The sequence below is a fragment of the Cupressus sempervirens genome, chromosome 1 (genome assembly GCF_028749045.1).
Source record: "Cupressus sempervirens isolate cs-2001-9-10 chromosome 1, ASM2874904v1, whole genome shotgun sequence".
Lineage (NCBI taxonomy): Eukaryota > Viridiplantae > Streptophyta > Pinopsida > Cupressales > Cupressaceae > Cupressus > Cupressus sempervirens.
Window position 1 is genome coordinate 375,555,981 of NC_143118.1, and position 19,586 is coordinate 375,575,566.

At 35.7% G+C, this 19,586-nt stretch overlaps 1 protein-coding gene across 8 annotated transcripts in view; it reads right to left on the reverse strand.

Moving 5' to 3' along the window:
* Positions 1-1,615: 1,615 nt before the first annotated feature.
* Positions 1,616-19,586, reverse strand: part of LOC149577808 (cytochrome b-c1 complex subunit 6-1, mitochondrial-like) — a 117,422-nt gene continuing 99,451 nt past the window's right edge. For all 8 annotated transcript variants that reach the window (XM_089825927.1, XM_089825948.1, XM_089825942.1 and 5 more), the window contains 2 exons: positions 2,056-2,145; positions 1,616-1,963 (listed from right to left, as the gene is read on the reverse strand). In XM_089825927.1, coding sequence (XP_089682053.1) covers positions 1,931-1,963; positions 2,056-2,145 — 123 coding nt within the window. In that variant the 3' untranslated portion in view covers positions 1,616-1,930. The remainder of the gene's footprint in view (positions 1,964-2,055; positions 2,146-19,586) is intronic.

Consider the following 19,586-nt stretch of genomic DNA (forward strand, 5'->3'; position numbering starts at 1 on the left):
TCCTTCATAATGTAGCCTTCTAAAGGTATATCAAGTTAAATTTTAAAAATGATATTTCCTAAAGAGAAATTTTTTTAATGTTATTATATCGGGAAGGCCCTTGGGATGTAATTAATTAATCCTATTGGTTATAGTTAAAAAAATTTAGGTTTATAGTCTTCTGGTATTTATGTTAAGCTCCATATAGTATTATTGGCCTTCCATAAGTACTTTTCATAATATGGCAGTTTTGAGCAAACATTTTCCTTGACTTACTTTTTGAACGGGTCTTACAATACAACAATTTATCTTGAGCGGACATTAAAATATATTTACAAACAAAGCTATATTTGCTTTCTTGAAAGGAGGCCTCGAGTATTCTAGATGACAATCAATAAAACAAAGCTATATTTTCTTTTTTTGTCACAATTATTTTAGCTATCCAAAAGCATGGCCTTAGGTTAAACTCTTGTTATTAAGAGCTAAGCATTGAGGAGTATCCATTCCACCAAATTAGTCCAGGGCAATGGAACCTTTTAATTTTCTTGCCATACCAGTTACAAATAAGTGCATGCATCATAATAGAGATGAGGCATCTGCATGACAAATAAGTGTATGCATCACAATAGAGATAAGACATCTACATGATGTATGAACAAACTCATGAAAATGTTTCAAAGATTTCATGTGCGCATTAATTCTTCTTCAAAGAATATGACACTAGATTCCCAAATTAGAAAAAAAAAATGCATTAACATTATAGCAAACAATATCATAACAACTTCTTTGCATGAATAATGAAAGAAATTGGAAGTAATATTTTAAAAATTATAAGTATCATAACATAAAAGCCCTAAAACAAAGAAGATCAAAGTGAAGACACGCGGAGTGGTGCACTGAACAGCTTTGGGAACACATTAAGTTACTATCTGAAAATCAATAAATTAATTATTGCCAAAAAAATTGTAATCTTCATTCCAAAATTACAAATTGTGAAGCTCGTCTCTTTTTTATAATATTGTCATAGTTGCTGGCATCATCCACTATCACTATTATGAAATATTTATGACCCTAGAACAAAATCATATTGCAAAAACCCCCCAACAACATTCCCTTCACTCAACCCATTACCTGTAAGATAATGTGGAGGAAAGGTTTTCAATCAACAATCTTGAATTGTCGCCATTTGAATTGGAAAGTGCAAAAAAAATTGTAATAATCATGGAGAACATTCACAATAGAAAAACAAAATCAATGGGACCAATAATACCAAGTTTGACAAATAGATTGGTGAAATGCACATCACTCAAAACAACGTAACTAAATGTATGGTTATGTAAATGTACAACTTGATAGAAACACGAGTAAATTTTTGTCAGAGAAAAGTTGACATTATTATGCCATTTTCATTTATTTAGGCATTCTCACAGGCTCTTTGACCACATTTTTCATTATAAGGCACTCTTCCTGACAATGGGATTTAATCCAAAGAATACATGCTAATTTCAAAAAAAAATTAGACTATTGCAGAACTCATAATATATGCAATTGGTGCTGTTAATGATAATACTCCTCAATTCCACAATTGAAAATTGAAAGGCAGAAAATGCACAATTGAGAGAAATGCAAGGCAAAATCTAGAAACATTATATTTTTGCACTTTATTCCTGCTGCAGTTGACCAACAAAGCATAGTAAAGCAAAACTCAAATTTGTGTCAGCAAAACCAAAAGTTGCAGTCCATCGTGGAACTTTAGAACATCAAGAGTTGTTTATCAGTCTGTCCATTTCAAATTCAAAAGTGAGGCAGGATTCGTTGAGCTTGTTTTAAAGGGCTTTTGTGCCCTTCAGAATCTTCATTGGAAAAAAAATTCAAGTTTGAAAGAGAAATTACTCATGCGATAATCAATATCCATTAGCCTTTAATAGAATAATGCCTTCTTGGTATCCTTCTATTTGAGATCGGAAAATATCTTCTTCGCAGCCTATACATTGGCAGTATCACTTGTTACTAATAATAAATTAAAAATTTCTGCTGACTCCAGTAAGCAGACAATCATAAACAAAACAAGCTTACACATTTATCAATACACGATAAGTAGTCAAAGTACTGCCCTGTACAGCGCTTGTGCCCAGTCTCATCAGCCTCTACTCTCTTGCCACATGCCTATCAAAACAAATAAAATGTACTTGAGAGCGTAAGAAACAAACCTACTAATTCAAATTTAATCAATATTGTCTATGTGATCACATTTGGCTAGCTCATTAGAGCCCACGGACAAGATGTGCCTCAAAACATAATACTCGATTAGCCCTATCTAATGTGTAAGACAACAAAATAACTATAATAATATGAACTCTTGGGGGTTTGTTATAACTAAAATTTATAAATTCTATTATTCTTAAAAGGTTTGTCATCTGTCTTGATTCATAATTTGTGTCAAGCTAATTATTTATCCCTGTAAACAACATGGGTTCCAGTACTTTCTATGATCTCATGTCAAAGAGTTAAGACCACTATAAAAATGGCAGTTTAAAACTTGTCAAGGAAAACTCCATTTGTTGCTGCTAATTCAAATCCGTCAATTAATTTGTTGATAAAAAGCATTATTAAAAATCAACAAAATTGGGGAGTATTCACCAACAAAAGATAGAAAAGAAGCATGCCACACAATAGTCTAATCGAAAAAATGATATTATAATCTGACAAAAATATAAAAACTGATAAAGAAATATCTGCCTACCAAATGATGCAAATAGTCTTTGCAGCAAGGAATTATAAAGCTATATCTAATACGGAAGAGGGCAATAAACATGCAACTAAGCTCACTATTTTCTAAGCAGTTGTGATCTCCCCTTCTAATGCAACCTTGAAATATTAATATTTAATAAGGTCATGAAAGCATACTATTTAATCTAGGATACCAATTCGTCTCAAAAGGCAGAGGCTTGCACATCAGATGCGGACGGATGCGGGATGCATTCGGAAGTCTTTGGCTTCCAAACACATCCGAGAGCCTACGGCTGGCTTCTGGCCAGCATCTGTCCGCAGGCCCAGCAGCCTATAAAGTGGAAAAAAACCCATTAAAAGTGTTTTATAAGACTTAAGTTGCCAATTAAACATGTGTTGTGATTGATTTTTTAGGTTATTTTTTGCTATGAAACCCTAAAATGACCCTAAAGCTGAATATTGAAGCATTCACAACTCATTTTGGAACTTTGTTTGCACCTACAGCCACTTCTCATTTAGTCTCTAGTTTTCATTGTCATTGTGAAGCCAAGTTCAGCATTTTCAAAGAGGATCAATCAAAGAGGGAGAGATAGCTTTCTCAAAGGAGTTTAAATCATTCAAGGTAAGCGATCAATCCCATTCTTGAGTATTTTGATGAATTTTTTTCGAGTTCTTGAAGTGTTTTTTAAGCTTTTTTTCTTTTCTTTTCTTTTTTGAAAGATACGTAAAAGCAACTTTGGGTATCTATTTTAGTAGTTTTTTCTCACTTTTTTCCACTTGTATGCATGATGTTCATAGTTGATAGGACCTAATTAAAATCTATTTATTTTTTTATAGAATAGGTTGCAAAAAACTAGGCAAGAATGGATACTAGTGGTGCTAGTCAAAGTTCAATGGAGGGGCAAGGAGGGGAAGGGACTGATAATTTCAAAATTGATATAGGTTCTCCTTCGTGGAGACATACAACACGGATATCACAGGTTTCAGGAGGTGGCTCATACTATTGGAAGTGCAATTATTGTCAAAGTAACAAAGGAAAACCTTTCAATAGCTCATATTCCCGAGTGAAGCTTCATTTTATGGGCCCTGTTGGTAAAGGATTTGAAATGTTCAAAGGCAAAAATGGTACTAGAATGACTAGTGCAAAAATACTTTCATTCGTAAGAGATCAAGAAGCTGCTGATGCATTGATCAATTTTTCAAAAAAAACTACTATCAAGGTTCTTCCTCAAAGAGCAAGCTACATGCACCCACTGAATTGATTGCATCCTCCCAACAACCATTCTTGGAAGTAGTTATGCTAGGAGAGGATGAGGAAGAAGCGGGAATTTCAACCTGCAAAAGAGGCCCATTGCACACTGCATTAAAATTGGAGGCAAGACACTGCACTGATGAAGCTATTGCATGTTGCCTATATGTGAATAGGCTTCCTTCCAACTTGGTGAGATCACCATATGTCATGTCCCCAAATTTGAATGTAATAATTAAATTTAATTAATTAATTAACTGGTCCCAGAATTTAAATTATATAATAAAAGGACCTTTAATTAGTTACTTTAATTAATTAATATGGGCTCAAGTTATTATTTGGATTTGTGGTTCCGATTGATTTAATATACCTCGAACTTATTTTTATCTTAGTTTCCATTGGTAAGTTTTGTTGTCAGCTATCTTTGTATACCCTCAGAAAGGTTTTCCCCGACGGGTATTTAAGCACGACTTGTATGTAGTTGTAGGTATGCATTCTGATTATTTATTTTGTACTATGAATTCCCGTTGGGATTCTCTGTTGTTCGTCATTTCGGAAGTGAAAGATCTTTCCTACTTGGCTTATTCGGTTTTGGTGGGATTCAACCCTCACCCTCTTCTGTTGCATGTAATACTTCACTCGGATCTGGCAAATCAGAGCACCATCTTATTGCAAATATTAATTGAAGGATATTCGTGTTCAATCTCCATTCTTGTATGGTTTATTGATGAATTCAAATCTATAAATTTATGGTTACATAACTCAGCATTCCTCCTCTATCCATACACCATCCATCCCCCACATCATGAAGTACATCTTCTATACTGCAACCATACGACTTGGACAACTTCGTAATTGTATTGCTGCTATCATATTGCACAACTTGTCTTCTCCCCACACCATACAGTCGTTGCACCTCCATCCCGTATGACCATAGTGACATTCCATTGTACGACCACCACACTACTGTACAGCCTCCAAGGGAGAACTGTACAGCCTTCAGGCATCCACTATACTATCACTTACACTACTGTACGACCTTCAAGAGAACACCATAACACCCTCAAGCCTACACCATACGACCAAAAACTCTACCGTACAACCATCAAGATAATATCATACTAACTAAAGCACTAGCCACCCAAAGCACTAAGGGAGAACTACCTGAAGCACTGGCCACCCGAAGCACTAAGGGAGAACTACCTGTACCACTGACCTGAAGCACTAGCCACTCGAAGCACTGAAGGAGAACTACCTAAAGCATTGGCCACCCGAAGCATTGACCTGAAGCACTGACCAAAAAACTGACCCGAAGCACTAACCTGAAGCACTGACTTGAAGCACTAAGGGAGAACTCCCTGAAGCACTGGCCACCCAAGGCACTGAAGGAGAACTACCTAAAGCATTGGCCACCCGAGGCACTGAAGGAGAACTACCTAAAGCACTGGCCACCCAAAGCACTGACTTGAAGTACTGGCCACCCAAAGCACTGACCAGAAGCACTGGCCACCCGAAGTACTGACTTAAAGCACTGATCGAAGCACTGACCTGAAACACTGGCCACCCGAAGCATTGAGGGATACTACTTGGAGCACACAACCAAACTACCTGAAGTACATGACAAGACTACCTAAAGCATACTACGGGACTTCATAAGGAAACTCTAGAACGGAACATTACACCATATTGGAAGGAAATGGTGGAAGCAATCAAAGAATCACCCACTGACTACACAAGCCCAAGGTATGAAAAGGTGCATACAACTCTATTGCAACAAGAGAAGACACATATAGAGAAAGACCTTTAACCAATCAAAAAATCTTGGAAAACTTCAAGTCTAACTATTGTGTCAGATGGTTGGAAGGATACAAGAAACTAGCCACTAATTAATGTGATTACAGTTTCCCCCAAAGGGGCAATGTTTTTGAAGGCCATTGATTGTGAGAGGCAAGTGAAGGATTCCAAATTCATTTCTAGAATTCTCATCAAGGCCATTGAGATGGTGGCTAGTGAGAATGTGGTACAAGTAGTCACTGACAATGCCAAAAATTGCAAGGGTGCGGGTACTTTAGTTGAGAGTCAGTATGAGCATATTTTTTGGACCCCATGCACTGTTCACTCCCTTGATCATGCAGAGGATTGGCACTGAAGTAGAGTGGGTGAAGAAAATATACGAAGAGGGGGAGGACATACAAATGTTTGTGACCAACCACCACATGTCACAATCCATTTATAGAACATACTCCAAATTGGAGTTGCTGAAGGTAAATTAATTTTTTTAAATTACTAAGTTTCATGGTTTTGTAATTTAGTTAAAAATTAAAATTTATAATTATATTGTCAATTGACATATTGTTAACTTGCTTAGGTTGAAGAGACCCGTTTTGCATCTCATACAATTGTTATGAGACGACTCCTCAAGGTAGAAGCTACATTAAGCCAAATGGTCGTCAGTAATCAATGGGGCGTATGGAAGATCTCAAATTCAAAAAGAGCACCAAGGATCAGGGATTTGATCTTGAATGAGAGTTGGTGGGCTCGTGTGGCATATGCATTGGATTTCATCGAGCCCATCATGACTATGCTCATTTTTGCTGATACAAATACACCTTGCTTGGGGGATTTGTATGATGACATGGACACCATGGTTGAGAAGGTAAAACATTCTATACAAGCACATGAGAGTGACCCCACACAATGCGCAGCCTTATGCAAACAAGTGCAAGCAATTATCCACCATCGCTAGAATAAGATGACTACCCCATTGCACCTCCTTGCATAGGCCTTATCTCCTAGGTACTATAGTGAGGAGGTAGTTGGTATGTCGGGTAGAGTTGCACCATTTGCGGATGAGGAGGTTGCTGAGGGATGCCACAAAGCTCTTACAAGATTCTTCCCATTGGAAGAAATGCATGAAAAAGTGAGGGAAGAATTTCGGTTGTTTGCTTCGGGGTTAAGGCATCTCCATTTGCACTAAAGGACCAAAATAGAATGAGAGCTATCACATGGTGGTACATGTATGGTCAACCTTTCAAGCATCTTCAACCTCTTGCAATCAAGGTCCTATCACAAGTAAGTTTTTTATTTTGTTTTCTAAATTTGTTTTAAACTTTATGTTTACACTTGCATTCTAGAATTTAGTGTTTCACACATTCTTTAAAATTAATTTGCTTTTCATTTGTATGTTTTGTCACAACTATCTAGGTTGCTAGTTCTTCTGCTACTGAAAGGAATTGAAGTACATACTGCTGCTGAAAGGAATCGGAGTACATACTCCTTTATCCATTCAGTGAAGTGCAATCAGTTGGGCTCCAAGAAAGCTGAGGACTTGGTCTTTATCCACACCAACTTGTGTCTTTTGTCACATAAGAATGATCATTACAAGGGGCAACAAAGCTTTGGGATGTAGCCCCTGAGTTGCAGATATGGATGCAACACTTCATGATCTTATTATATTTGGACACGGTGATGATGATAGTGTGGCACGTGGTGCATCTAGCATAAGTGGAACCATGTTTGGTTCAAATGATCTTTCAACAGTTGGAGATGATGATGATAATGTGGATTTTCTTGCGAATCCCTATGATTCAGAGTCAGACTCTAATTGATTGAACCTTCAATCATTAACTATGTTTTTATTTTGTTGGAATCTTGAGCATGACCTATTTGAACTTATCCTCTAAGACTAAATGCTAATATTGGACAAGCACATATTGATATTGATATATCATATGAATTTTGAAATATCTTGAATTTTGATAAAGGATTAAGTATCATAGATTCATAGTCATACTATCAAAAGATTTGTTTTTGTATATTTCTTGCATTTCTTTGCATATATATATACACGTTTCCTCCCGCATCCGCATCCGCATCCAAAAAAAAAAAAAATCCCCACATCTTGCATCCGCTTCTAGAATCCGCATCCGAATCAGTAACTTAGTATTTAATAATTTAATATTATCACTCAAAAGTAAATTATAAGGATAATATTATTAAATTAATTTAATGATGTGACTTAATGGTGAGTTAAGTGAACAGTTAATTAAGTCACTTTATTATTGTTATTTTCCAGCAAAACTTAGGGAAACGGACGCCTCCCCCAACCCCCCGAGTTTGGATAGAGGGACGAGGACGAGGCGTCCCACCAACTCTGCCTTTGCACCATCCAAGCACTGCAAAGACATTGTTAGGGTGCGAGGACACACAAAAGTCCCCTAGATGGTTGGGGAACACCCAAGTGTCTCTCGACCATCCAAGTAACTTTTGCGCATCCCCCATAGGTGGCATTTATTAAAGGCATTTTAATTAAGTTGTTTTTTAATTGTGATTTTGCTTCCATTCAAACCCTAAATGGAGGTGGGTCCCCCTTTTGCAACTCTGAGCTGTAGTTTTCTTCTTTTACATACAGATTGTTCTTCGCTCTCCATTGTGAAGAGAGACATTGCAAACTAGAAAAGAATATACTTTACCAAATAGATATCATTCAAAACACATGTACATTGCAAACCAACGTTACCTAGGGACGCATCCTCAGTATATTTCAACCGTCCCCACCCTAAAAATGTCTCGGAGACTTGGTGACACCTAGGGGACTTTGACTTTGACTTCTAGAACATATTTAACTTTGACTCTCAAAGTAACACAAATTTGGCATATGAATTCTACTGATTCTTATATTTTAAGGTGTTCTATTATGTATAAGTACATGCTTTATCCATGTTTTCATATAACTATTTTAAATCTCTATATATTTTAATTTTCCCTACTCTAATATATAGTCGTCCCCCCGCGTCCCCAAAATCGGCAAAAAAAAACTCCCCTCTCGGAAATCCATCCTGTTGTCCCCTGTCATCCTTGTCTTGGAAACTTGGGGGAACATAGTTGCAAACTAATGACTAACAGCTATATACTTCACCATAATTCTATAGTTTACAATTTCATACAATGCATCTGTCTACCTTGTGTTGAAGTTTAGCATCTGTCAAAGTAATCATCCAATTATACATACTTGTATATATATATATATATATATATATATATATATATATATATATATATATATATATATATATATATATATATATATATATATATATATATATATATATATATATATGAGCATTTGCATATATATACATATACACAGATATATATATATAAGTATCTGAGTTTTATGATTGCATCTGATTCATATCGAGTTGGTTGATGACACTTGTTGTTACACCGATCAGGGATCGGGTTCTTATCACTGATCTTGCTATGTCTTAACTTCATGCAAGCATCCGATAATGAATCGGGCTGTATATGATCTTAGACAAAATCTGATTATAATCATTGTGCATTTTAGATTTATACAATGTTTGTATCACACCTGATAAGTATCGAACTACTTGTATTGTTGTGTAAACACCCGATAAGTATCAGGCTTCTTATCCTTAACTAATCAGAGCCCCTACGGGGGCATGTTTCTTCTATATGATATATATGCTCACCGAACTTGGAGATGATGCAATATCAAGTACTAACATATTTGCAGTCTCAAGATCGTTCTTTAACCTACAGTTTCAAAGTACACATTGTTAGCATTGGCCATTGAAGATTGAATCTAAAGATTTATACATCAGCATTAAGAAAGGTAAGACTGTAATTATCTTTGCCAGTATTTCTATCAGAGATCCTGTATGCAATAACATGGTATCAGAGCCATTTTGATAAGAAATTATTACTCAGTAATTACAGTCCTTTTGATAAGAAGTAACTATTCAAAAATTGCACATTTATTTACAGAACTCAAAAAAAAATCTTCAATCTTCTCAAATCAAAATGACCAACCACGTAAGGCTAAAAGATAGGTTGGATGGGGCAACAAATTTTTCTTCATCGTGTTATGATTATTTTAAGAGAAATGGAATTAGAAGAATATGTAGAAGCAAATAAAGTCATTCCTAACAATGAGCTAGAGAAAACTACATGGAAAAGACATAATAACAAAGCTATTAAAATAATTATAGATTTTGTGAAAGATCATATTCTCCCTTCAATCTCAAATCTTAATACAACATTCGAAACGTTCTCTAAAATTAAAGATACTTTTGAGATTAACAATACTAGCAGACTGCTGACATTAAAACAAGATTTGTTATACATTAAAATGAACAATGGAGAATCTATAACGTCATATTTTCTGAGAATATCTGAACTAAAAGATAACTTGCGACTATTGGTAATCAAGTTGATGAAAAAGAACTTTCCATGATTGCCCTAAGAGATCTTCCCACATCTTGGGAAAACTTTATCAAAGGTCTAAGCTCCCAACTAGAGCTTCCTAAGTTTTTGAATCTCTCAAAAATGAGTGTACTCAAGAAGAGTCAAGGTTAATTTCTAGGGGGATAAGTCTAAACCAAGAGGGAGATATTCAAGCACTTCAAGTAAGTACAATTAAGAGAAGGTCATTTAAACGAAATAAAAGAGGATCAAATAAACCATATAAGAAAAGAGATTGGTCTAAAGTGCGATGTTTTAAATGTGACAAACTTGGTCACTCACATAATGTCTGTCCTGAACGAAAAAGAATTCAAGCAGCCCGAGCAAAGATAAAAGAAAAAAAGGAGGAAGTAAAGGAGTACCATGCATTTTATCTAGCATTATCCAATAAATTAAACTCAAATAAAAACACATGGATTATTGACAGCGGAGCATCTCAACATATAACAAGCTTCAAAGGCAAAATTGAAAACTTCTCGGAATGTACCACAAAAGAAGTAACCATAGGAGATAACTCCACCCATCCCATCAAGGGAATCGAAACCTACTCAATTCAACTAAATTCTGGGATCACTCTTCAGCTTGATAATGTATTATATGTACATGGAATTAAAAGAAACCTTGTCTCTGTATCCGGTCTCTCTAATCAAGGATACTGAATTGCTTTCCAAGAAGACAAAGTTTTGCCTTGGCCTAAAAAGGCTAATATCACTATATAGACTTTGTAACCTTCAAAACTTTGCCCTATGTCATGAAACCTCTAAGACAACAGAGATTTGACATAGAAGACTAGGCCATCTCCATTTCCAAGCCTTACCATCTATAAGTAAAATCGTAAAAGGCTTAGCCAGTCTTAAATCTGACCATGCAAGAGTTTGTAAAAGGTGTGCTCTAGGCAAAAATTCCAAACAATACTATCCTAAAAGTGTTTCCAAATCAAAATCTATTCTTGAACTTGTTCACACTGACCTGCGTGGTCCTATGTCCACACCTTCTATAAATGGGTGTCTCTACTATATAATCTTTGTTGATGACTACTCTAGGAGAACCTGGATTTACTTTCTAAAACAAAAAGAGTCTAGTGAAGTTCTTTCTTAATTCAAAGAATTCAAAGCCTTGGTAGAAAATCAATCTGGAAAGAAAATCAAAATTCTTCGCTCTGACAATGGAGGTGAATACATTTCTGATATTTTTAAAGACTTTTGCATTTCTATTGGGATTAAGAGGAGTTTATGTACCTTATAATCCTCAACAGAATGGAGTTGCAGAACGTAAAAATAGGTCAATCATAGAGTTAGCCAAAGCCATGATTCATGATCAAAACCTTCATACTTCATTTTGGGCAAAAGCATCTAACACTGTTGCTTATATTCAAAACCATTGTCCTCACTCAGTACTGGATAACATTACTCCAAAAGAAGTTTTTACAAGAATCAAACCAGACCTCAGCCATCTCAAGATATTTGGATGTCCAATCTATGTTCACATTCCTAAAGAGAAAAGAACAAAGCTAGAACCATCTAGGAAGAAAGGAGTTCTCATTAGAGTTCTCATTGGTTACAGTGAAAATTCCAAAGGTTATAGAATATATATTCCAGGACAAAAAACAATTTAGATCAGTAGAGATGTTAAATTTGAAAAAGATACTGCCTTCAATCTGTCTAAATACAATGATGAGTCAAGATGAGTCAATCTCAGAGCATATCTCAGATTCAAGCAAAGGTCACCCTGCAGAGAATGAGAGGGAGTATAATTTTGAACCTTCTACATCAAATCCTAAAGAAGTTGAAAATAACAACAATAAGAAGAGACCACTTTGGGCCAGAAAGTTTATAGAGGAAAATAATATTGAACCTAATGAAGTGTTAAAAGAAAGCAAGACAAGAACTCAGTCTTGTTACGTTGCTCTAATAACAGAACTTAACAAAACAGAACCTTCTGACTCTACAGATGCATTAGCAAGCCAACCTTGGAAAGAGGCCATGATTGAAGAATACAATTCTATATTGAAGAATGATGTATGGGATGTCGTACCTCAACCTAAAGACAAATCAGTACTCTCTTCTAGATGGCTTTTCAAAATCAAGCATGCACCTGATGGTAGTATTAAGAAATACAAGGCAAGGTTTGTGGCACGCGGATTCTCTCAAAAGGAAGGTATAGATTATGACGAAACTTTCGCTCCAATTGCAAGATACACATTTGTCAGAACCATCCTAGCTATTGCTACATCAAAAGGGTGGAAAGTTCATCAAATGGATGTTAAAACGGTATTTTTAATTAAATGGTGAAATTGAAGAAGTGTATATTGAGCATCCAAAGAAGTGTATATTGAGCATTCAGATGGGTTCACCACTCACAACAAAGATACTCATGTGTAAGTTAAAGAAAGCACTATATGGGCTCAAGCAAGCTCCCCGAGCTTAGTACGAAAGAATTGGCAGCTACCTTATGAAGTTAGGGTATTCTAAAAATGAAGCTGATCCCAATCTATACTTCAAAATAGATAAAGATGATATGCTTATGCTAGTATTATATGTTGATGATTTGCTAATTACAAGTGAAGATCATCTACTAAGCAAATGCAAAAGAGAGTTAACAGTCGAGTTCGATATGAAAGACTTGGGTATTCTTCACTATTTCCTAAGATTGGAAGTCTGGCAGATGGAAAACTACATCTTCCTAAATCAAGGGAAATATACTATTGATCTTCTTACGAAGTTTGGCATGATGGATTGTAGGCCTATTTCTACTCCTATGGAACTAAATCTACATAAATTAAAAGATGATATGATTGAATCTGAACCTGTTAATCCCACTCTCTATAGACAATTAATTGGCTCTTTAATGTATTTGGTGAATACTCGTCCAGATATTTGTTATGCTACTAATACCTTGAGTCAATTCATGTGTGCTCCAAAGAAGATTCATCTGGTGGCAGCCAAACATATTTTAAGGTATCTAAGGGGAACTATTGGTTTGGGTATCAAATATGATCAAGTGGAAATCAATCTTCATGGTTTTACAGATTCTGATTGGGCAGGTAGCTCTACTAATTGTAAGAGTACTTCTGAATGTTGCTTCAGTCTTGGTTCTGGAATGATCTCCTGGTTTAGCAAAAAACAATCCTCAGTTGCACTAAGTTCTACTGAAGCAGAGTACATTGCCGCTACTTTAGGAGCCAGAGAAGTTGTGTGGTTATGAAAGCTGATATTTGATTTATTCAAGAAGCCTTTGAAGCCTACTATTGTCTATTGTGATAATCAGAGTTGTATTAAGCTCTCTATTAATCCAATTTTTCATAACAGGTCCAACCACATTGAAGTTCCCTGTCACTACATCAGGAACATGGTGGATTGAAATATTATCATATTGGAGTACATCAGTACTAATGAACAATCTGCTGATATATCTACCAAGCCTCTAGTAAAGATAAAGTTGGAATACTTTAGAGGAAAACTTGGTATGATTTATTTGTAATATTGAATATTGTTTTGATTTCAATATATATGTGTGTTTTGTACTTGTACAATTTTGATTCAGATATGTAATGAAAGGTGACGATCTTACAAATGATAGGCCTATTATTATGACAGTGTTCTAATTTTGTCAGAAGTCATGAATAACAAAACAAGTTATGATTACTCTAGATATTGTTTCGAACAATTAGAGATCATATCTTATGCTTGATAGTGTTCATTGCATGAAAACTTAAATTATTTGACGAGTCTCTGTTCTTAGAGTGGTAGTGTCAAATAATGTGTTAAGATTAGATATTCTAATATCTAGATTATTACTTCTCCCTTGCTAAAGAGAGAGTGTTGATGTTTAGCATCTATCAAAGTAATCATTAGATTATACGTACCTGTGCATATATATATATATATATATATATATATATATATATATATATATATACATATATATATATATATATATATATATATATATATATATATATATATATATATACATATATATATATATATATATATATACATATGAGCACATGCATATATATACATATACACATATATATATATGTCTCTGAGTTTTATGATTGCCTCCAATTCATATCGGGTTGGTTGATGACACCTGCTGTTACACCGATCAGGGATCGAGTTCTTGTCACTTATCTTGCTATGTCTTAACTTCATGCAAGCATCCGATAATGAATTGGGCTGTATATGATCTTAGACAAAGTCTGATTATAATTGCTGTGCATTTTGGATATATACAATGCTTGTATCACACCCGATAAGTATTGGGCTTGTTTTGTTGTGTATAACACCCGATAAGTATCGGGCTTGTTATCCTTAACTAATCAGAGCTTACAGTATGAATCATGACCACGTAGAGTCATGCCCCTATGGGGGCATAGGGGCATGTCTCTTCTATATGATATATATGCTCCCTGAACTTGGAGACAATGCAATATCAAGTACTAACATATTTGCAGTCTCAAGATCGTTCTTTAACCTGCAGTTTCAAAGTACACATTGTCAGCATTGGACATTGAAGATTGAATCTGAAGATATATACATCAGCATTAAGAAAGGTAAGACTGTAATTATATTTACCAGTATTTCTATCAGAGATCCTGTATGCAATAACACCTTGCAGAACTTTAATAAGAGGATTGAAAACATTGAAGAGAAGAATGAGGAGATATAAAATAGTAGAGCATCAAAGCCATTAGATTTAATCTGCACTCGGCACTTGTCGTCCTCCTCCACCTGATGTAGAATCCAAAACTGCAATCCATCTTTCTCATCTCTCTTCAACTGAAAAATATCTGCTCCTATTCTTTATCTGCATTTTCCCCCTTATTTCCCTTGCAACTGAAAAGATATCTTCTATTTTCCCCTTTACTTTATGCATGCATTTTATCTACACTTTCACCCAGCTGCTGCTTGCTGTTGAAACACACTTATCTGTAACCACAAGTTTGTTTTAGGTTTTAATTTCCACCACACTTGCCTTCACCCATGAGTGGAATCTACTCTCATGATAAGAAAATATTTGTTGCACATCACACATTATTCCCATCATGATTCATTTGAAATCATTTCACATTAAGTGAGAACATTCATTCTATTGCTTCACATGTGTATCCTATGATTACACCTTATTCTCTATCATTTATTTATAATCATTTCACTTTTACCTGGGACAGTTATTTTATTGCATTTCACAATCTGCTCATTGCACCCTGTTATGATCTCTCGTTATTTACAAGCAGGATAGCAGTCTTCAAAATTTTATAAACAAATTCGTTCATTTACATTTTTCTTCAAAACTCATGCGCCCGTGGTCAATTTAGGGCTTGACCCAAATGCCTGCACGATAGTGGGGAAATAAAGAATAACCTGAGTTGCTGATTCCGGTTCGGGGACAGATTCGGGTTCGAGTTCAGGTTTGTGAGTTCGGGCCCAAAAAAAATTCCATTTGGGTTGAGGGTGGGTTGATATATATATATATATATATATATAAGACAAATGTGCATAATTGTAAAACTAAGTCATTTCATAGTATGAATATATGTTGCTTGATCATTAATCAATGCCAAATGTCAAAGATAAACATTTAATACTCGCTCATTAATCTATGCTCAGAATAGTAAAGAAAATCATACATTGAATTACTAAATTGCAAAATGAAATTTTAAAACATAGACTAGTTCATCAGATAATAAAGTTTGAAACATAATGATAAATGACGAATGTTTAATAGATTATTAATGATCAATGATCATAGTATCAAATGCCCTTCAAGGGTCAAATGGGTCGTCAAAAAATAAGGATCAATGGCTTCATCCTCGGCTACAACTATATCTAGATCCTCATCATTGCAACCCAAACCGGTACATTGTTTTAAATGTTTTTGCTTTTTGCTTTTTGATCTTTATGGCCGTGGGCCCTCCCCAGGTCCGTTCGGATTTTCCCAGGTCCACGATGGATGCGGGCAGGGTCCGTAGTTTGGACTATGGGTCCGCCCAAGTTCTCACAAGCACGGACCCGGAGGGACCCACAATCCAAATTGCGGACCCTATCTGAACCCGTAGCAGACCGGGGCTCGAGTTCAAATCCGGACCCGAGCTCCAGGGTGCAAATCCAATATCCCAAAGAATAACATTTTGGTCTTACTTTTTCTTGCACATGAGGTTTTCCTACATGCACCTGGTAGCTTTAGAAATTTTGCCTTCGTACAAGGTGAAAGCACTCTTGAGGTAAATAAAAGACACAATATTAAATGCCCTTTAGACTTTATGCCATTGTAAATTATTTTAAATCACTTAAGGAGATGATTTACACAATTTTTTTCTGATCCAATTAAAATGATTTTCCTTTCAAAAGATTCAACCTCTTACTAAATGAAAATAATATGGGCGCCCACACTAGTCTTTGTCGCTTCCCATTATAATGTTGGTAATTTAAATCATGCAGAGAAGATCTGAATGATCACACATTTTACCTATGCTGTGCAACTATTGTTTAAATCATTAAAACAATTTAAATAATAAAATTTTCCAACGATCAATATATGACCTTATGACCACATGATGCAAGTTGGGTCCTTTTGTGGATCCGGACAACAAAATTTCATTCTGAAACAATTGACAATGTGATGACCTGAAGGTAATCCGGTGTGAATTTAGAGCCAAAAGACGAGGTGGGTCATTATTAAAAATGACTTTCTGACATCACTTCATTCTGATCATAACAAGCCTGTGGCCTCCAGAATCATCCTGAAAAACTGATTAAACATTCTCCTAGGGCCACGAAAATGGACAGACATGCTAACTGATGACATTCAAATCAGACTGCCAAATGGTGTTGCATGGCATTATCAGGGTTGCAAGATTTTGATGGCCAAAGTTGGTAACTTGGGCATTTTCAGATAGTGCAGATGTTAGAAGACAACTTAACCTTGCACTCAGTACCTTGAAAAAAATACCAAACTTGACTTTGAGAAGCTGCCACTAAGTAGATGAATCCATTTATATCAAATGATAATGTGTAGCAAGTGGTTTTTAATAACTCAATTAAATCAGCAAAATATCAATGCTCAAAGACACCCTTCTGGAATCAATCATTAAGTGCAGATACCAAACCTTACTAATTCGATTTGCTTTTGGCCTAGGAAAAATACCAAGCCAGATGTTGAATCTCTGAAAATAAGCACAGGAGTATATGAATAGGTGGACAATCACAAGAACCTAAGATACCGATGCGTGGTATTTTGGTCAGGATGTGGGTGCGGATGTGCAGGGATGTGCGGATGTGTTTGGAAGTGGCACGGACGTAGGCAGGATGCATGGCCGCTGCCTGTGGATGCTTGCAGGATGCTTGGGAAAGCATCCACAGAGCATCCGTCAAGCATCCGGGCAAATCCCTGGAGCATCCAGAATTTTTAGGTGCCAAGTCACTTAAGTGACTAAATAAAGCATGTGTTAAAATGGGTTTTTTTATCATAGTCTCCTTTTTGCCCCAAAACCCTAAAACAGCCTTAATATTTCATTTTATATATTTCTTGCATTTCTTTGCATACATAAATTATAATATACATATATATTTTAGAAATATATATATATATATAGACGCACCCAAATGCATCCCAAATCCCTCAAAAACAAAATCCGCGCATCAGCAACCTGCAACCGCATCAGCATCAGAACCAGCATCGGTAAGTTAGACAAGAACCAATCCATTTGACATGACAATCAACTAGCTGTATAATATTAATCCTCACAGTGGACCATTCTAACAAACCTAACAATGTGCAGACTACAGATCTTCCTAGAACCCACAAACTTGCTGCTTTGATAACTTATCAAATCTGATTTTGGGGACCTGAAAATGAACATGGACGGTCATTTATGACAAATGAATAGGACCACAAAGTGATTTTTGCATTAAAATCAAAGGGCTTAAAGATATCAATGGTCAGAGTGTGCATTTCAGGCATATTCTTCAGTCCGCAAACAGTAAAAACTTCCCAAACCCCACTGAGGGCATCAAAGACGCATCAAGAATGATTATGGCAGCATATGGCTTAGCAAGTGTGTTTACTTGTGTCACATGAACATGACTTCCAAGCCATTTCTCATGATGATCAATATTAAATAGGTTTCGAATAATAGATCTCCAAAGTAGGCTACTCAAGCAAATTTGGCAACGGTGTTCAAGAGGATACTGCTGCAAATGAAACTCATAATGGTACTTCTAATTGCAAAAATTTGAAGGTTCCAGCATAAGGCATGAAGCATGAAGTATACATATGAATACATGTAGGGCATTAATCATATGCATGAATAAACATAAAGGCATGAGTCATACAAATAAGGGGTGAATATACGTAAGGCATGTAGCAATACGCATAAATTCACCTCAGATATGTAGGCATGAAGCAGTACACATAAATACACGTCAAACACATAAGGCATGATAATGGTACTTCTAATTACAAAATTTTGAAGGTTCCAGCATAAGGCATGAAGCATGAAGTATATACATGAATACATGTAGGGCATTAATCATACACATGAATAAACATAAAGGCACGAGTCATACAAATAAGGGGTGAATGTACATAAGGCATGAAACAATACGCATAAATTCACCTCAGATATGTAAGGCGTGAAGCCATACGCATAAATACATGTCGAACACATAAGGCAAGAAGTGATACACATAAATGCGCATTAAACATGTAAGGCATGAAGCATTGCACAAAGGCACAAAGCATACATGTTCTTCTGAAGTAAACATGCTAAAGTCCATCAGTCAAAAAGTAATCACAATGAACACTAGTGAAGATAATGCATATAATATACATGGAGTACGCAGGCTAATATTAAAGTAGTTAAAGGCACATACATATAGAAATGTAATGTTGGCCTACTTGATTTTGTTTTTGGCCTACTTAAGAAGATAACTCAGTAGTTAACCCTAATTAGACAGAAGCTAAAGTAGGCTTGTCCTGCAAGCTGGCAGAAGCGACAGTCTAATACAACTTTTGATGTCCCCAAATTTGGAGTTTGCATGTTTTTAAACAAACAAAAATTGCAATAATAACACACTAAAGTGAACTTCATTCGCCTTTAGCAACTTTACAAATAATGAACAGATACATGAGTTAGTAAATAAGAAGATTAAGATAGGCATTATGACTAGCTAAATATCTCATAACCAATCATAAATTAGTCTTGGTAGGAAACTCGAAAGGGTACCAGTAAACTACCCAGCTCAACTAAGTCCAAGAACACACAACATTCACGATATGGGGAATTGCACATTATCCCACAAGTGACAAGAATGTCAAAGAGTATGACTAATTCCATCCCTTGTGCTTCTCGACT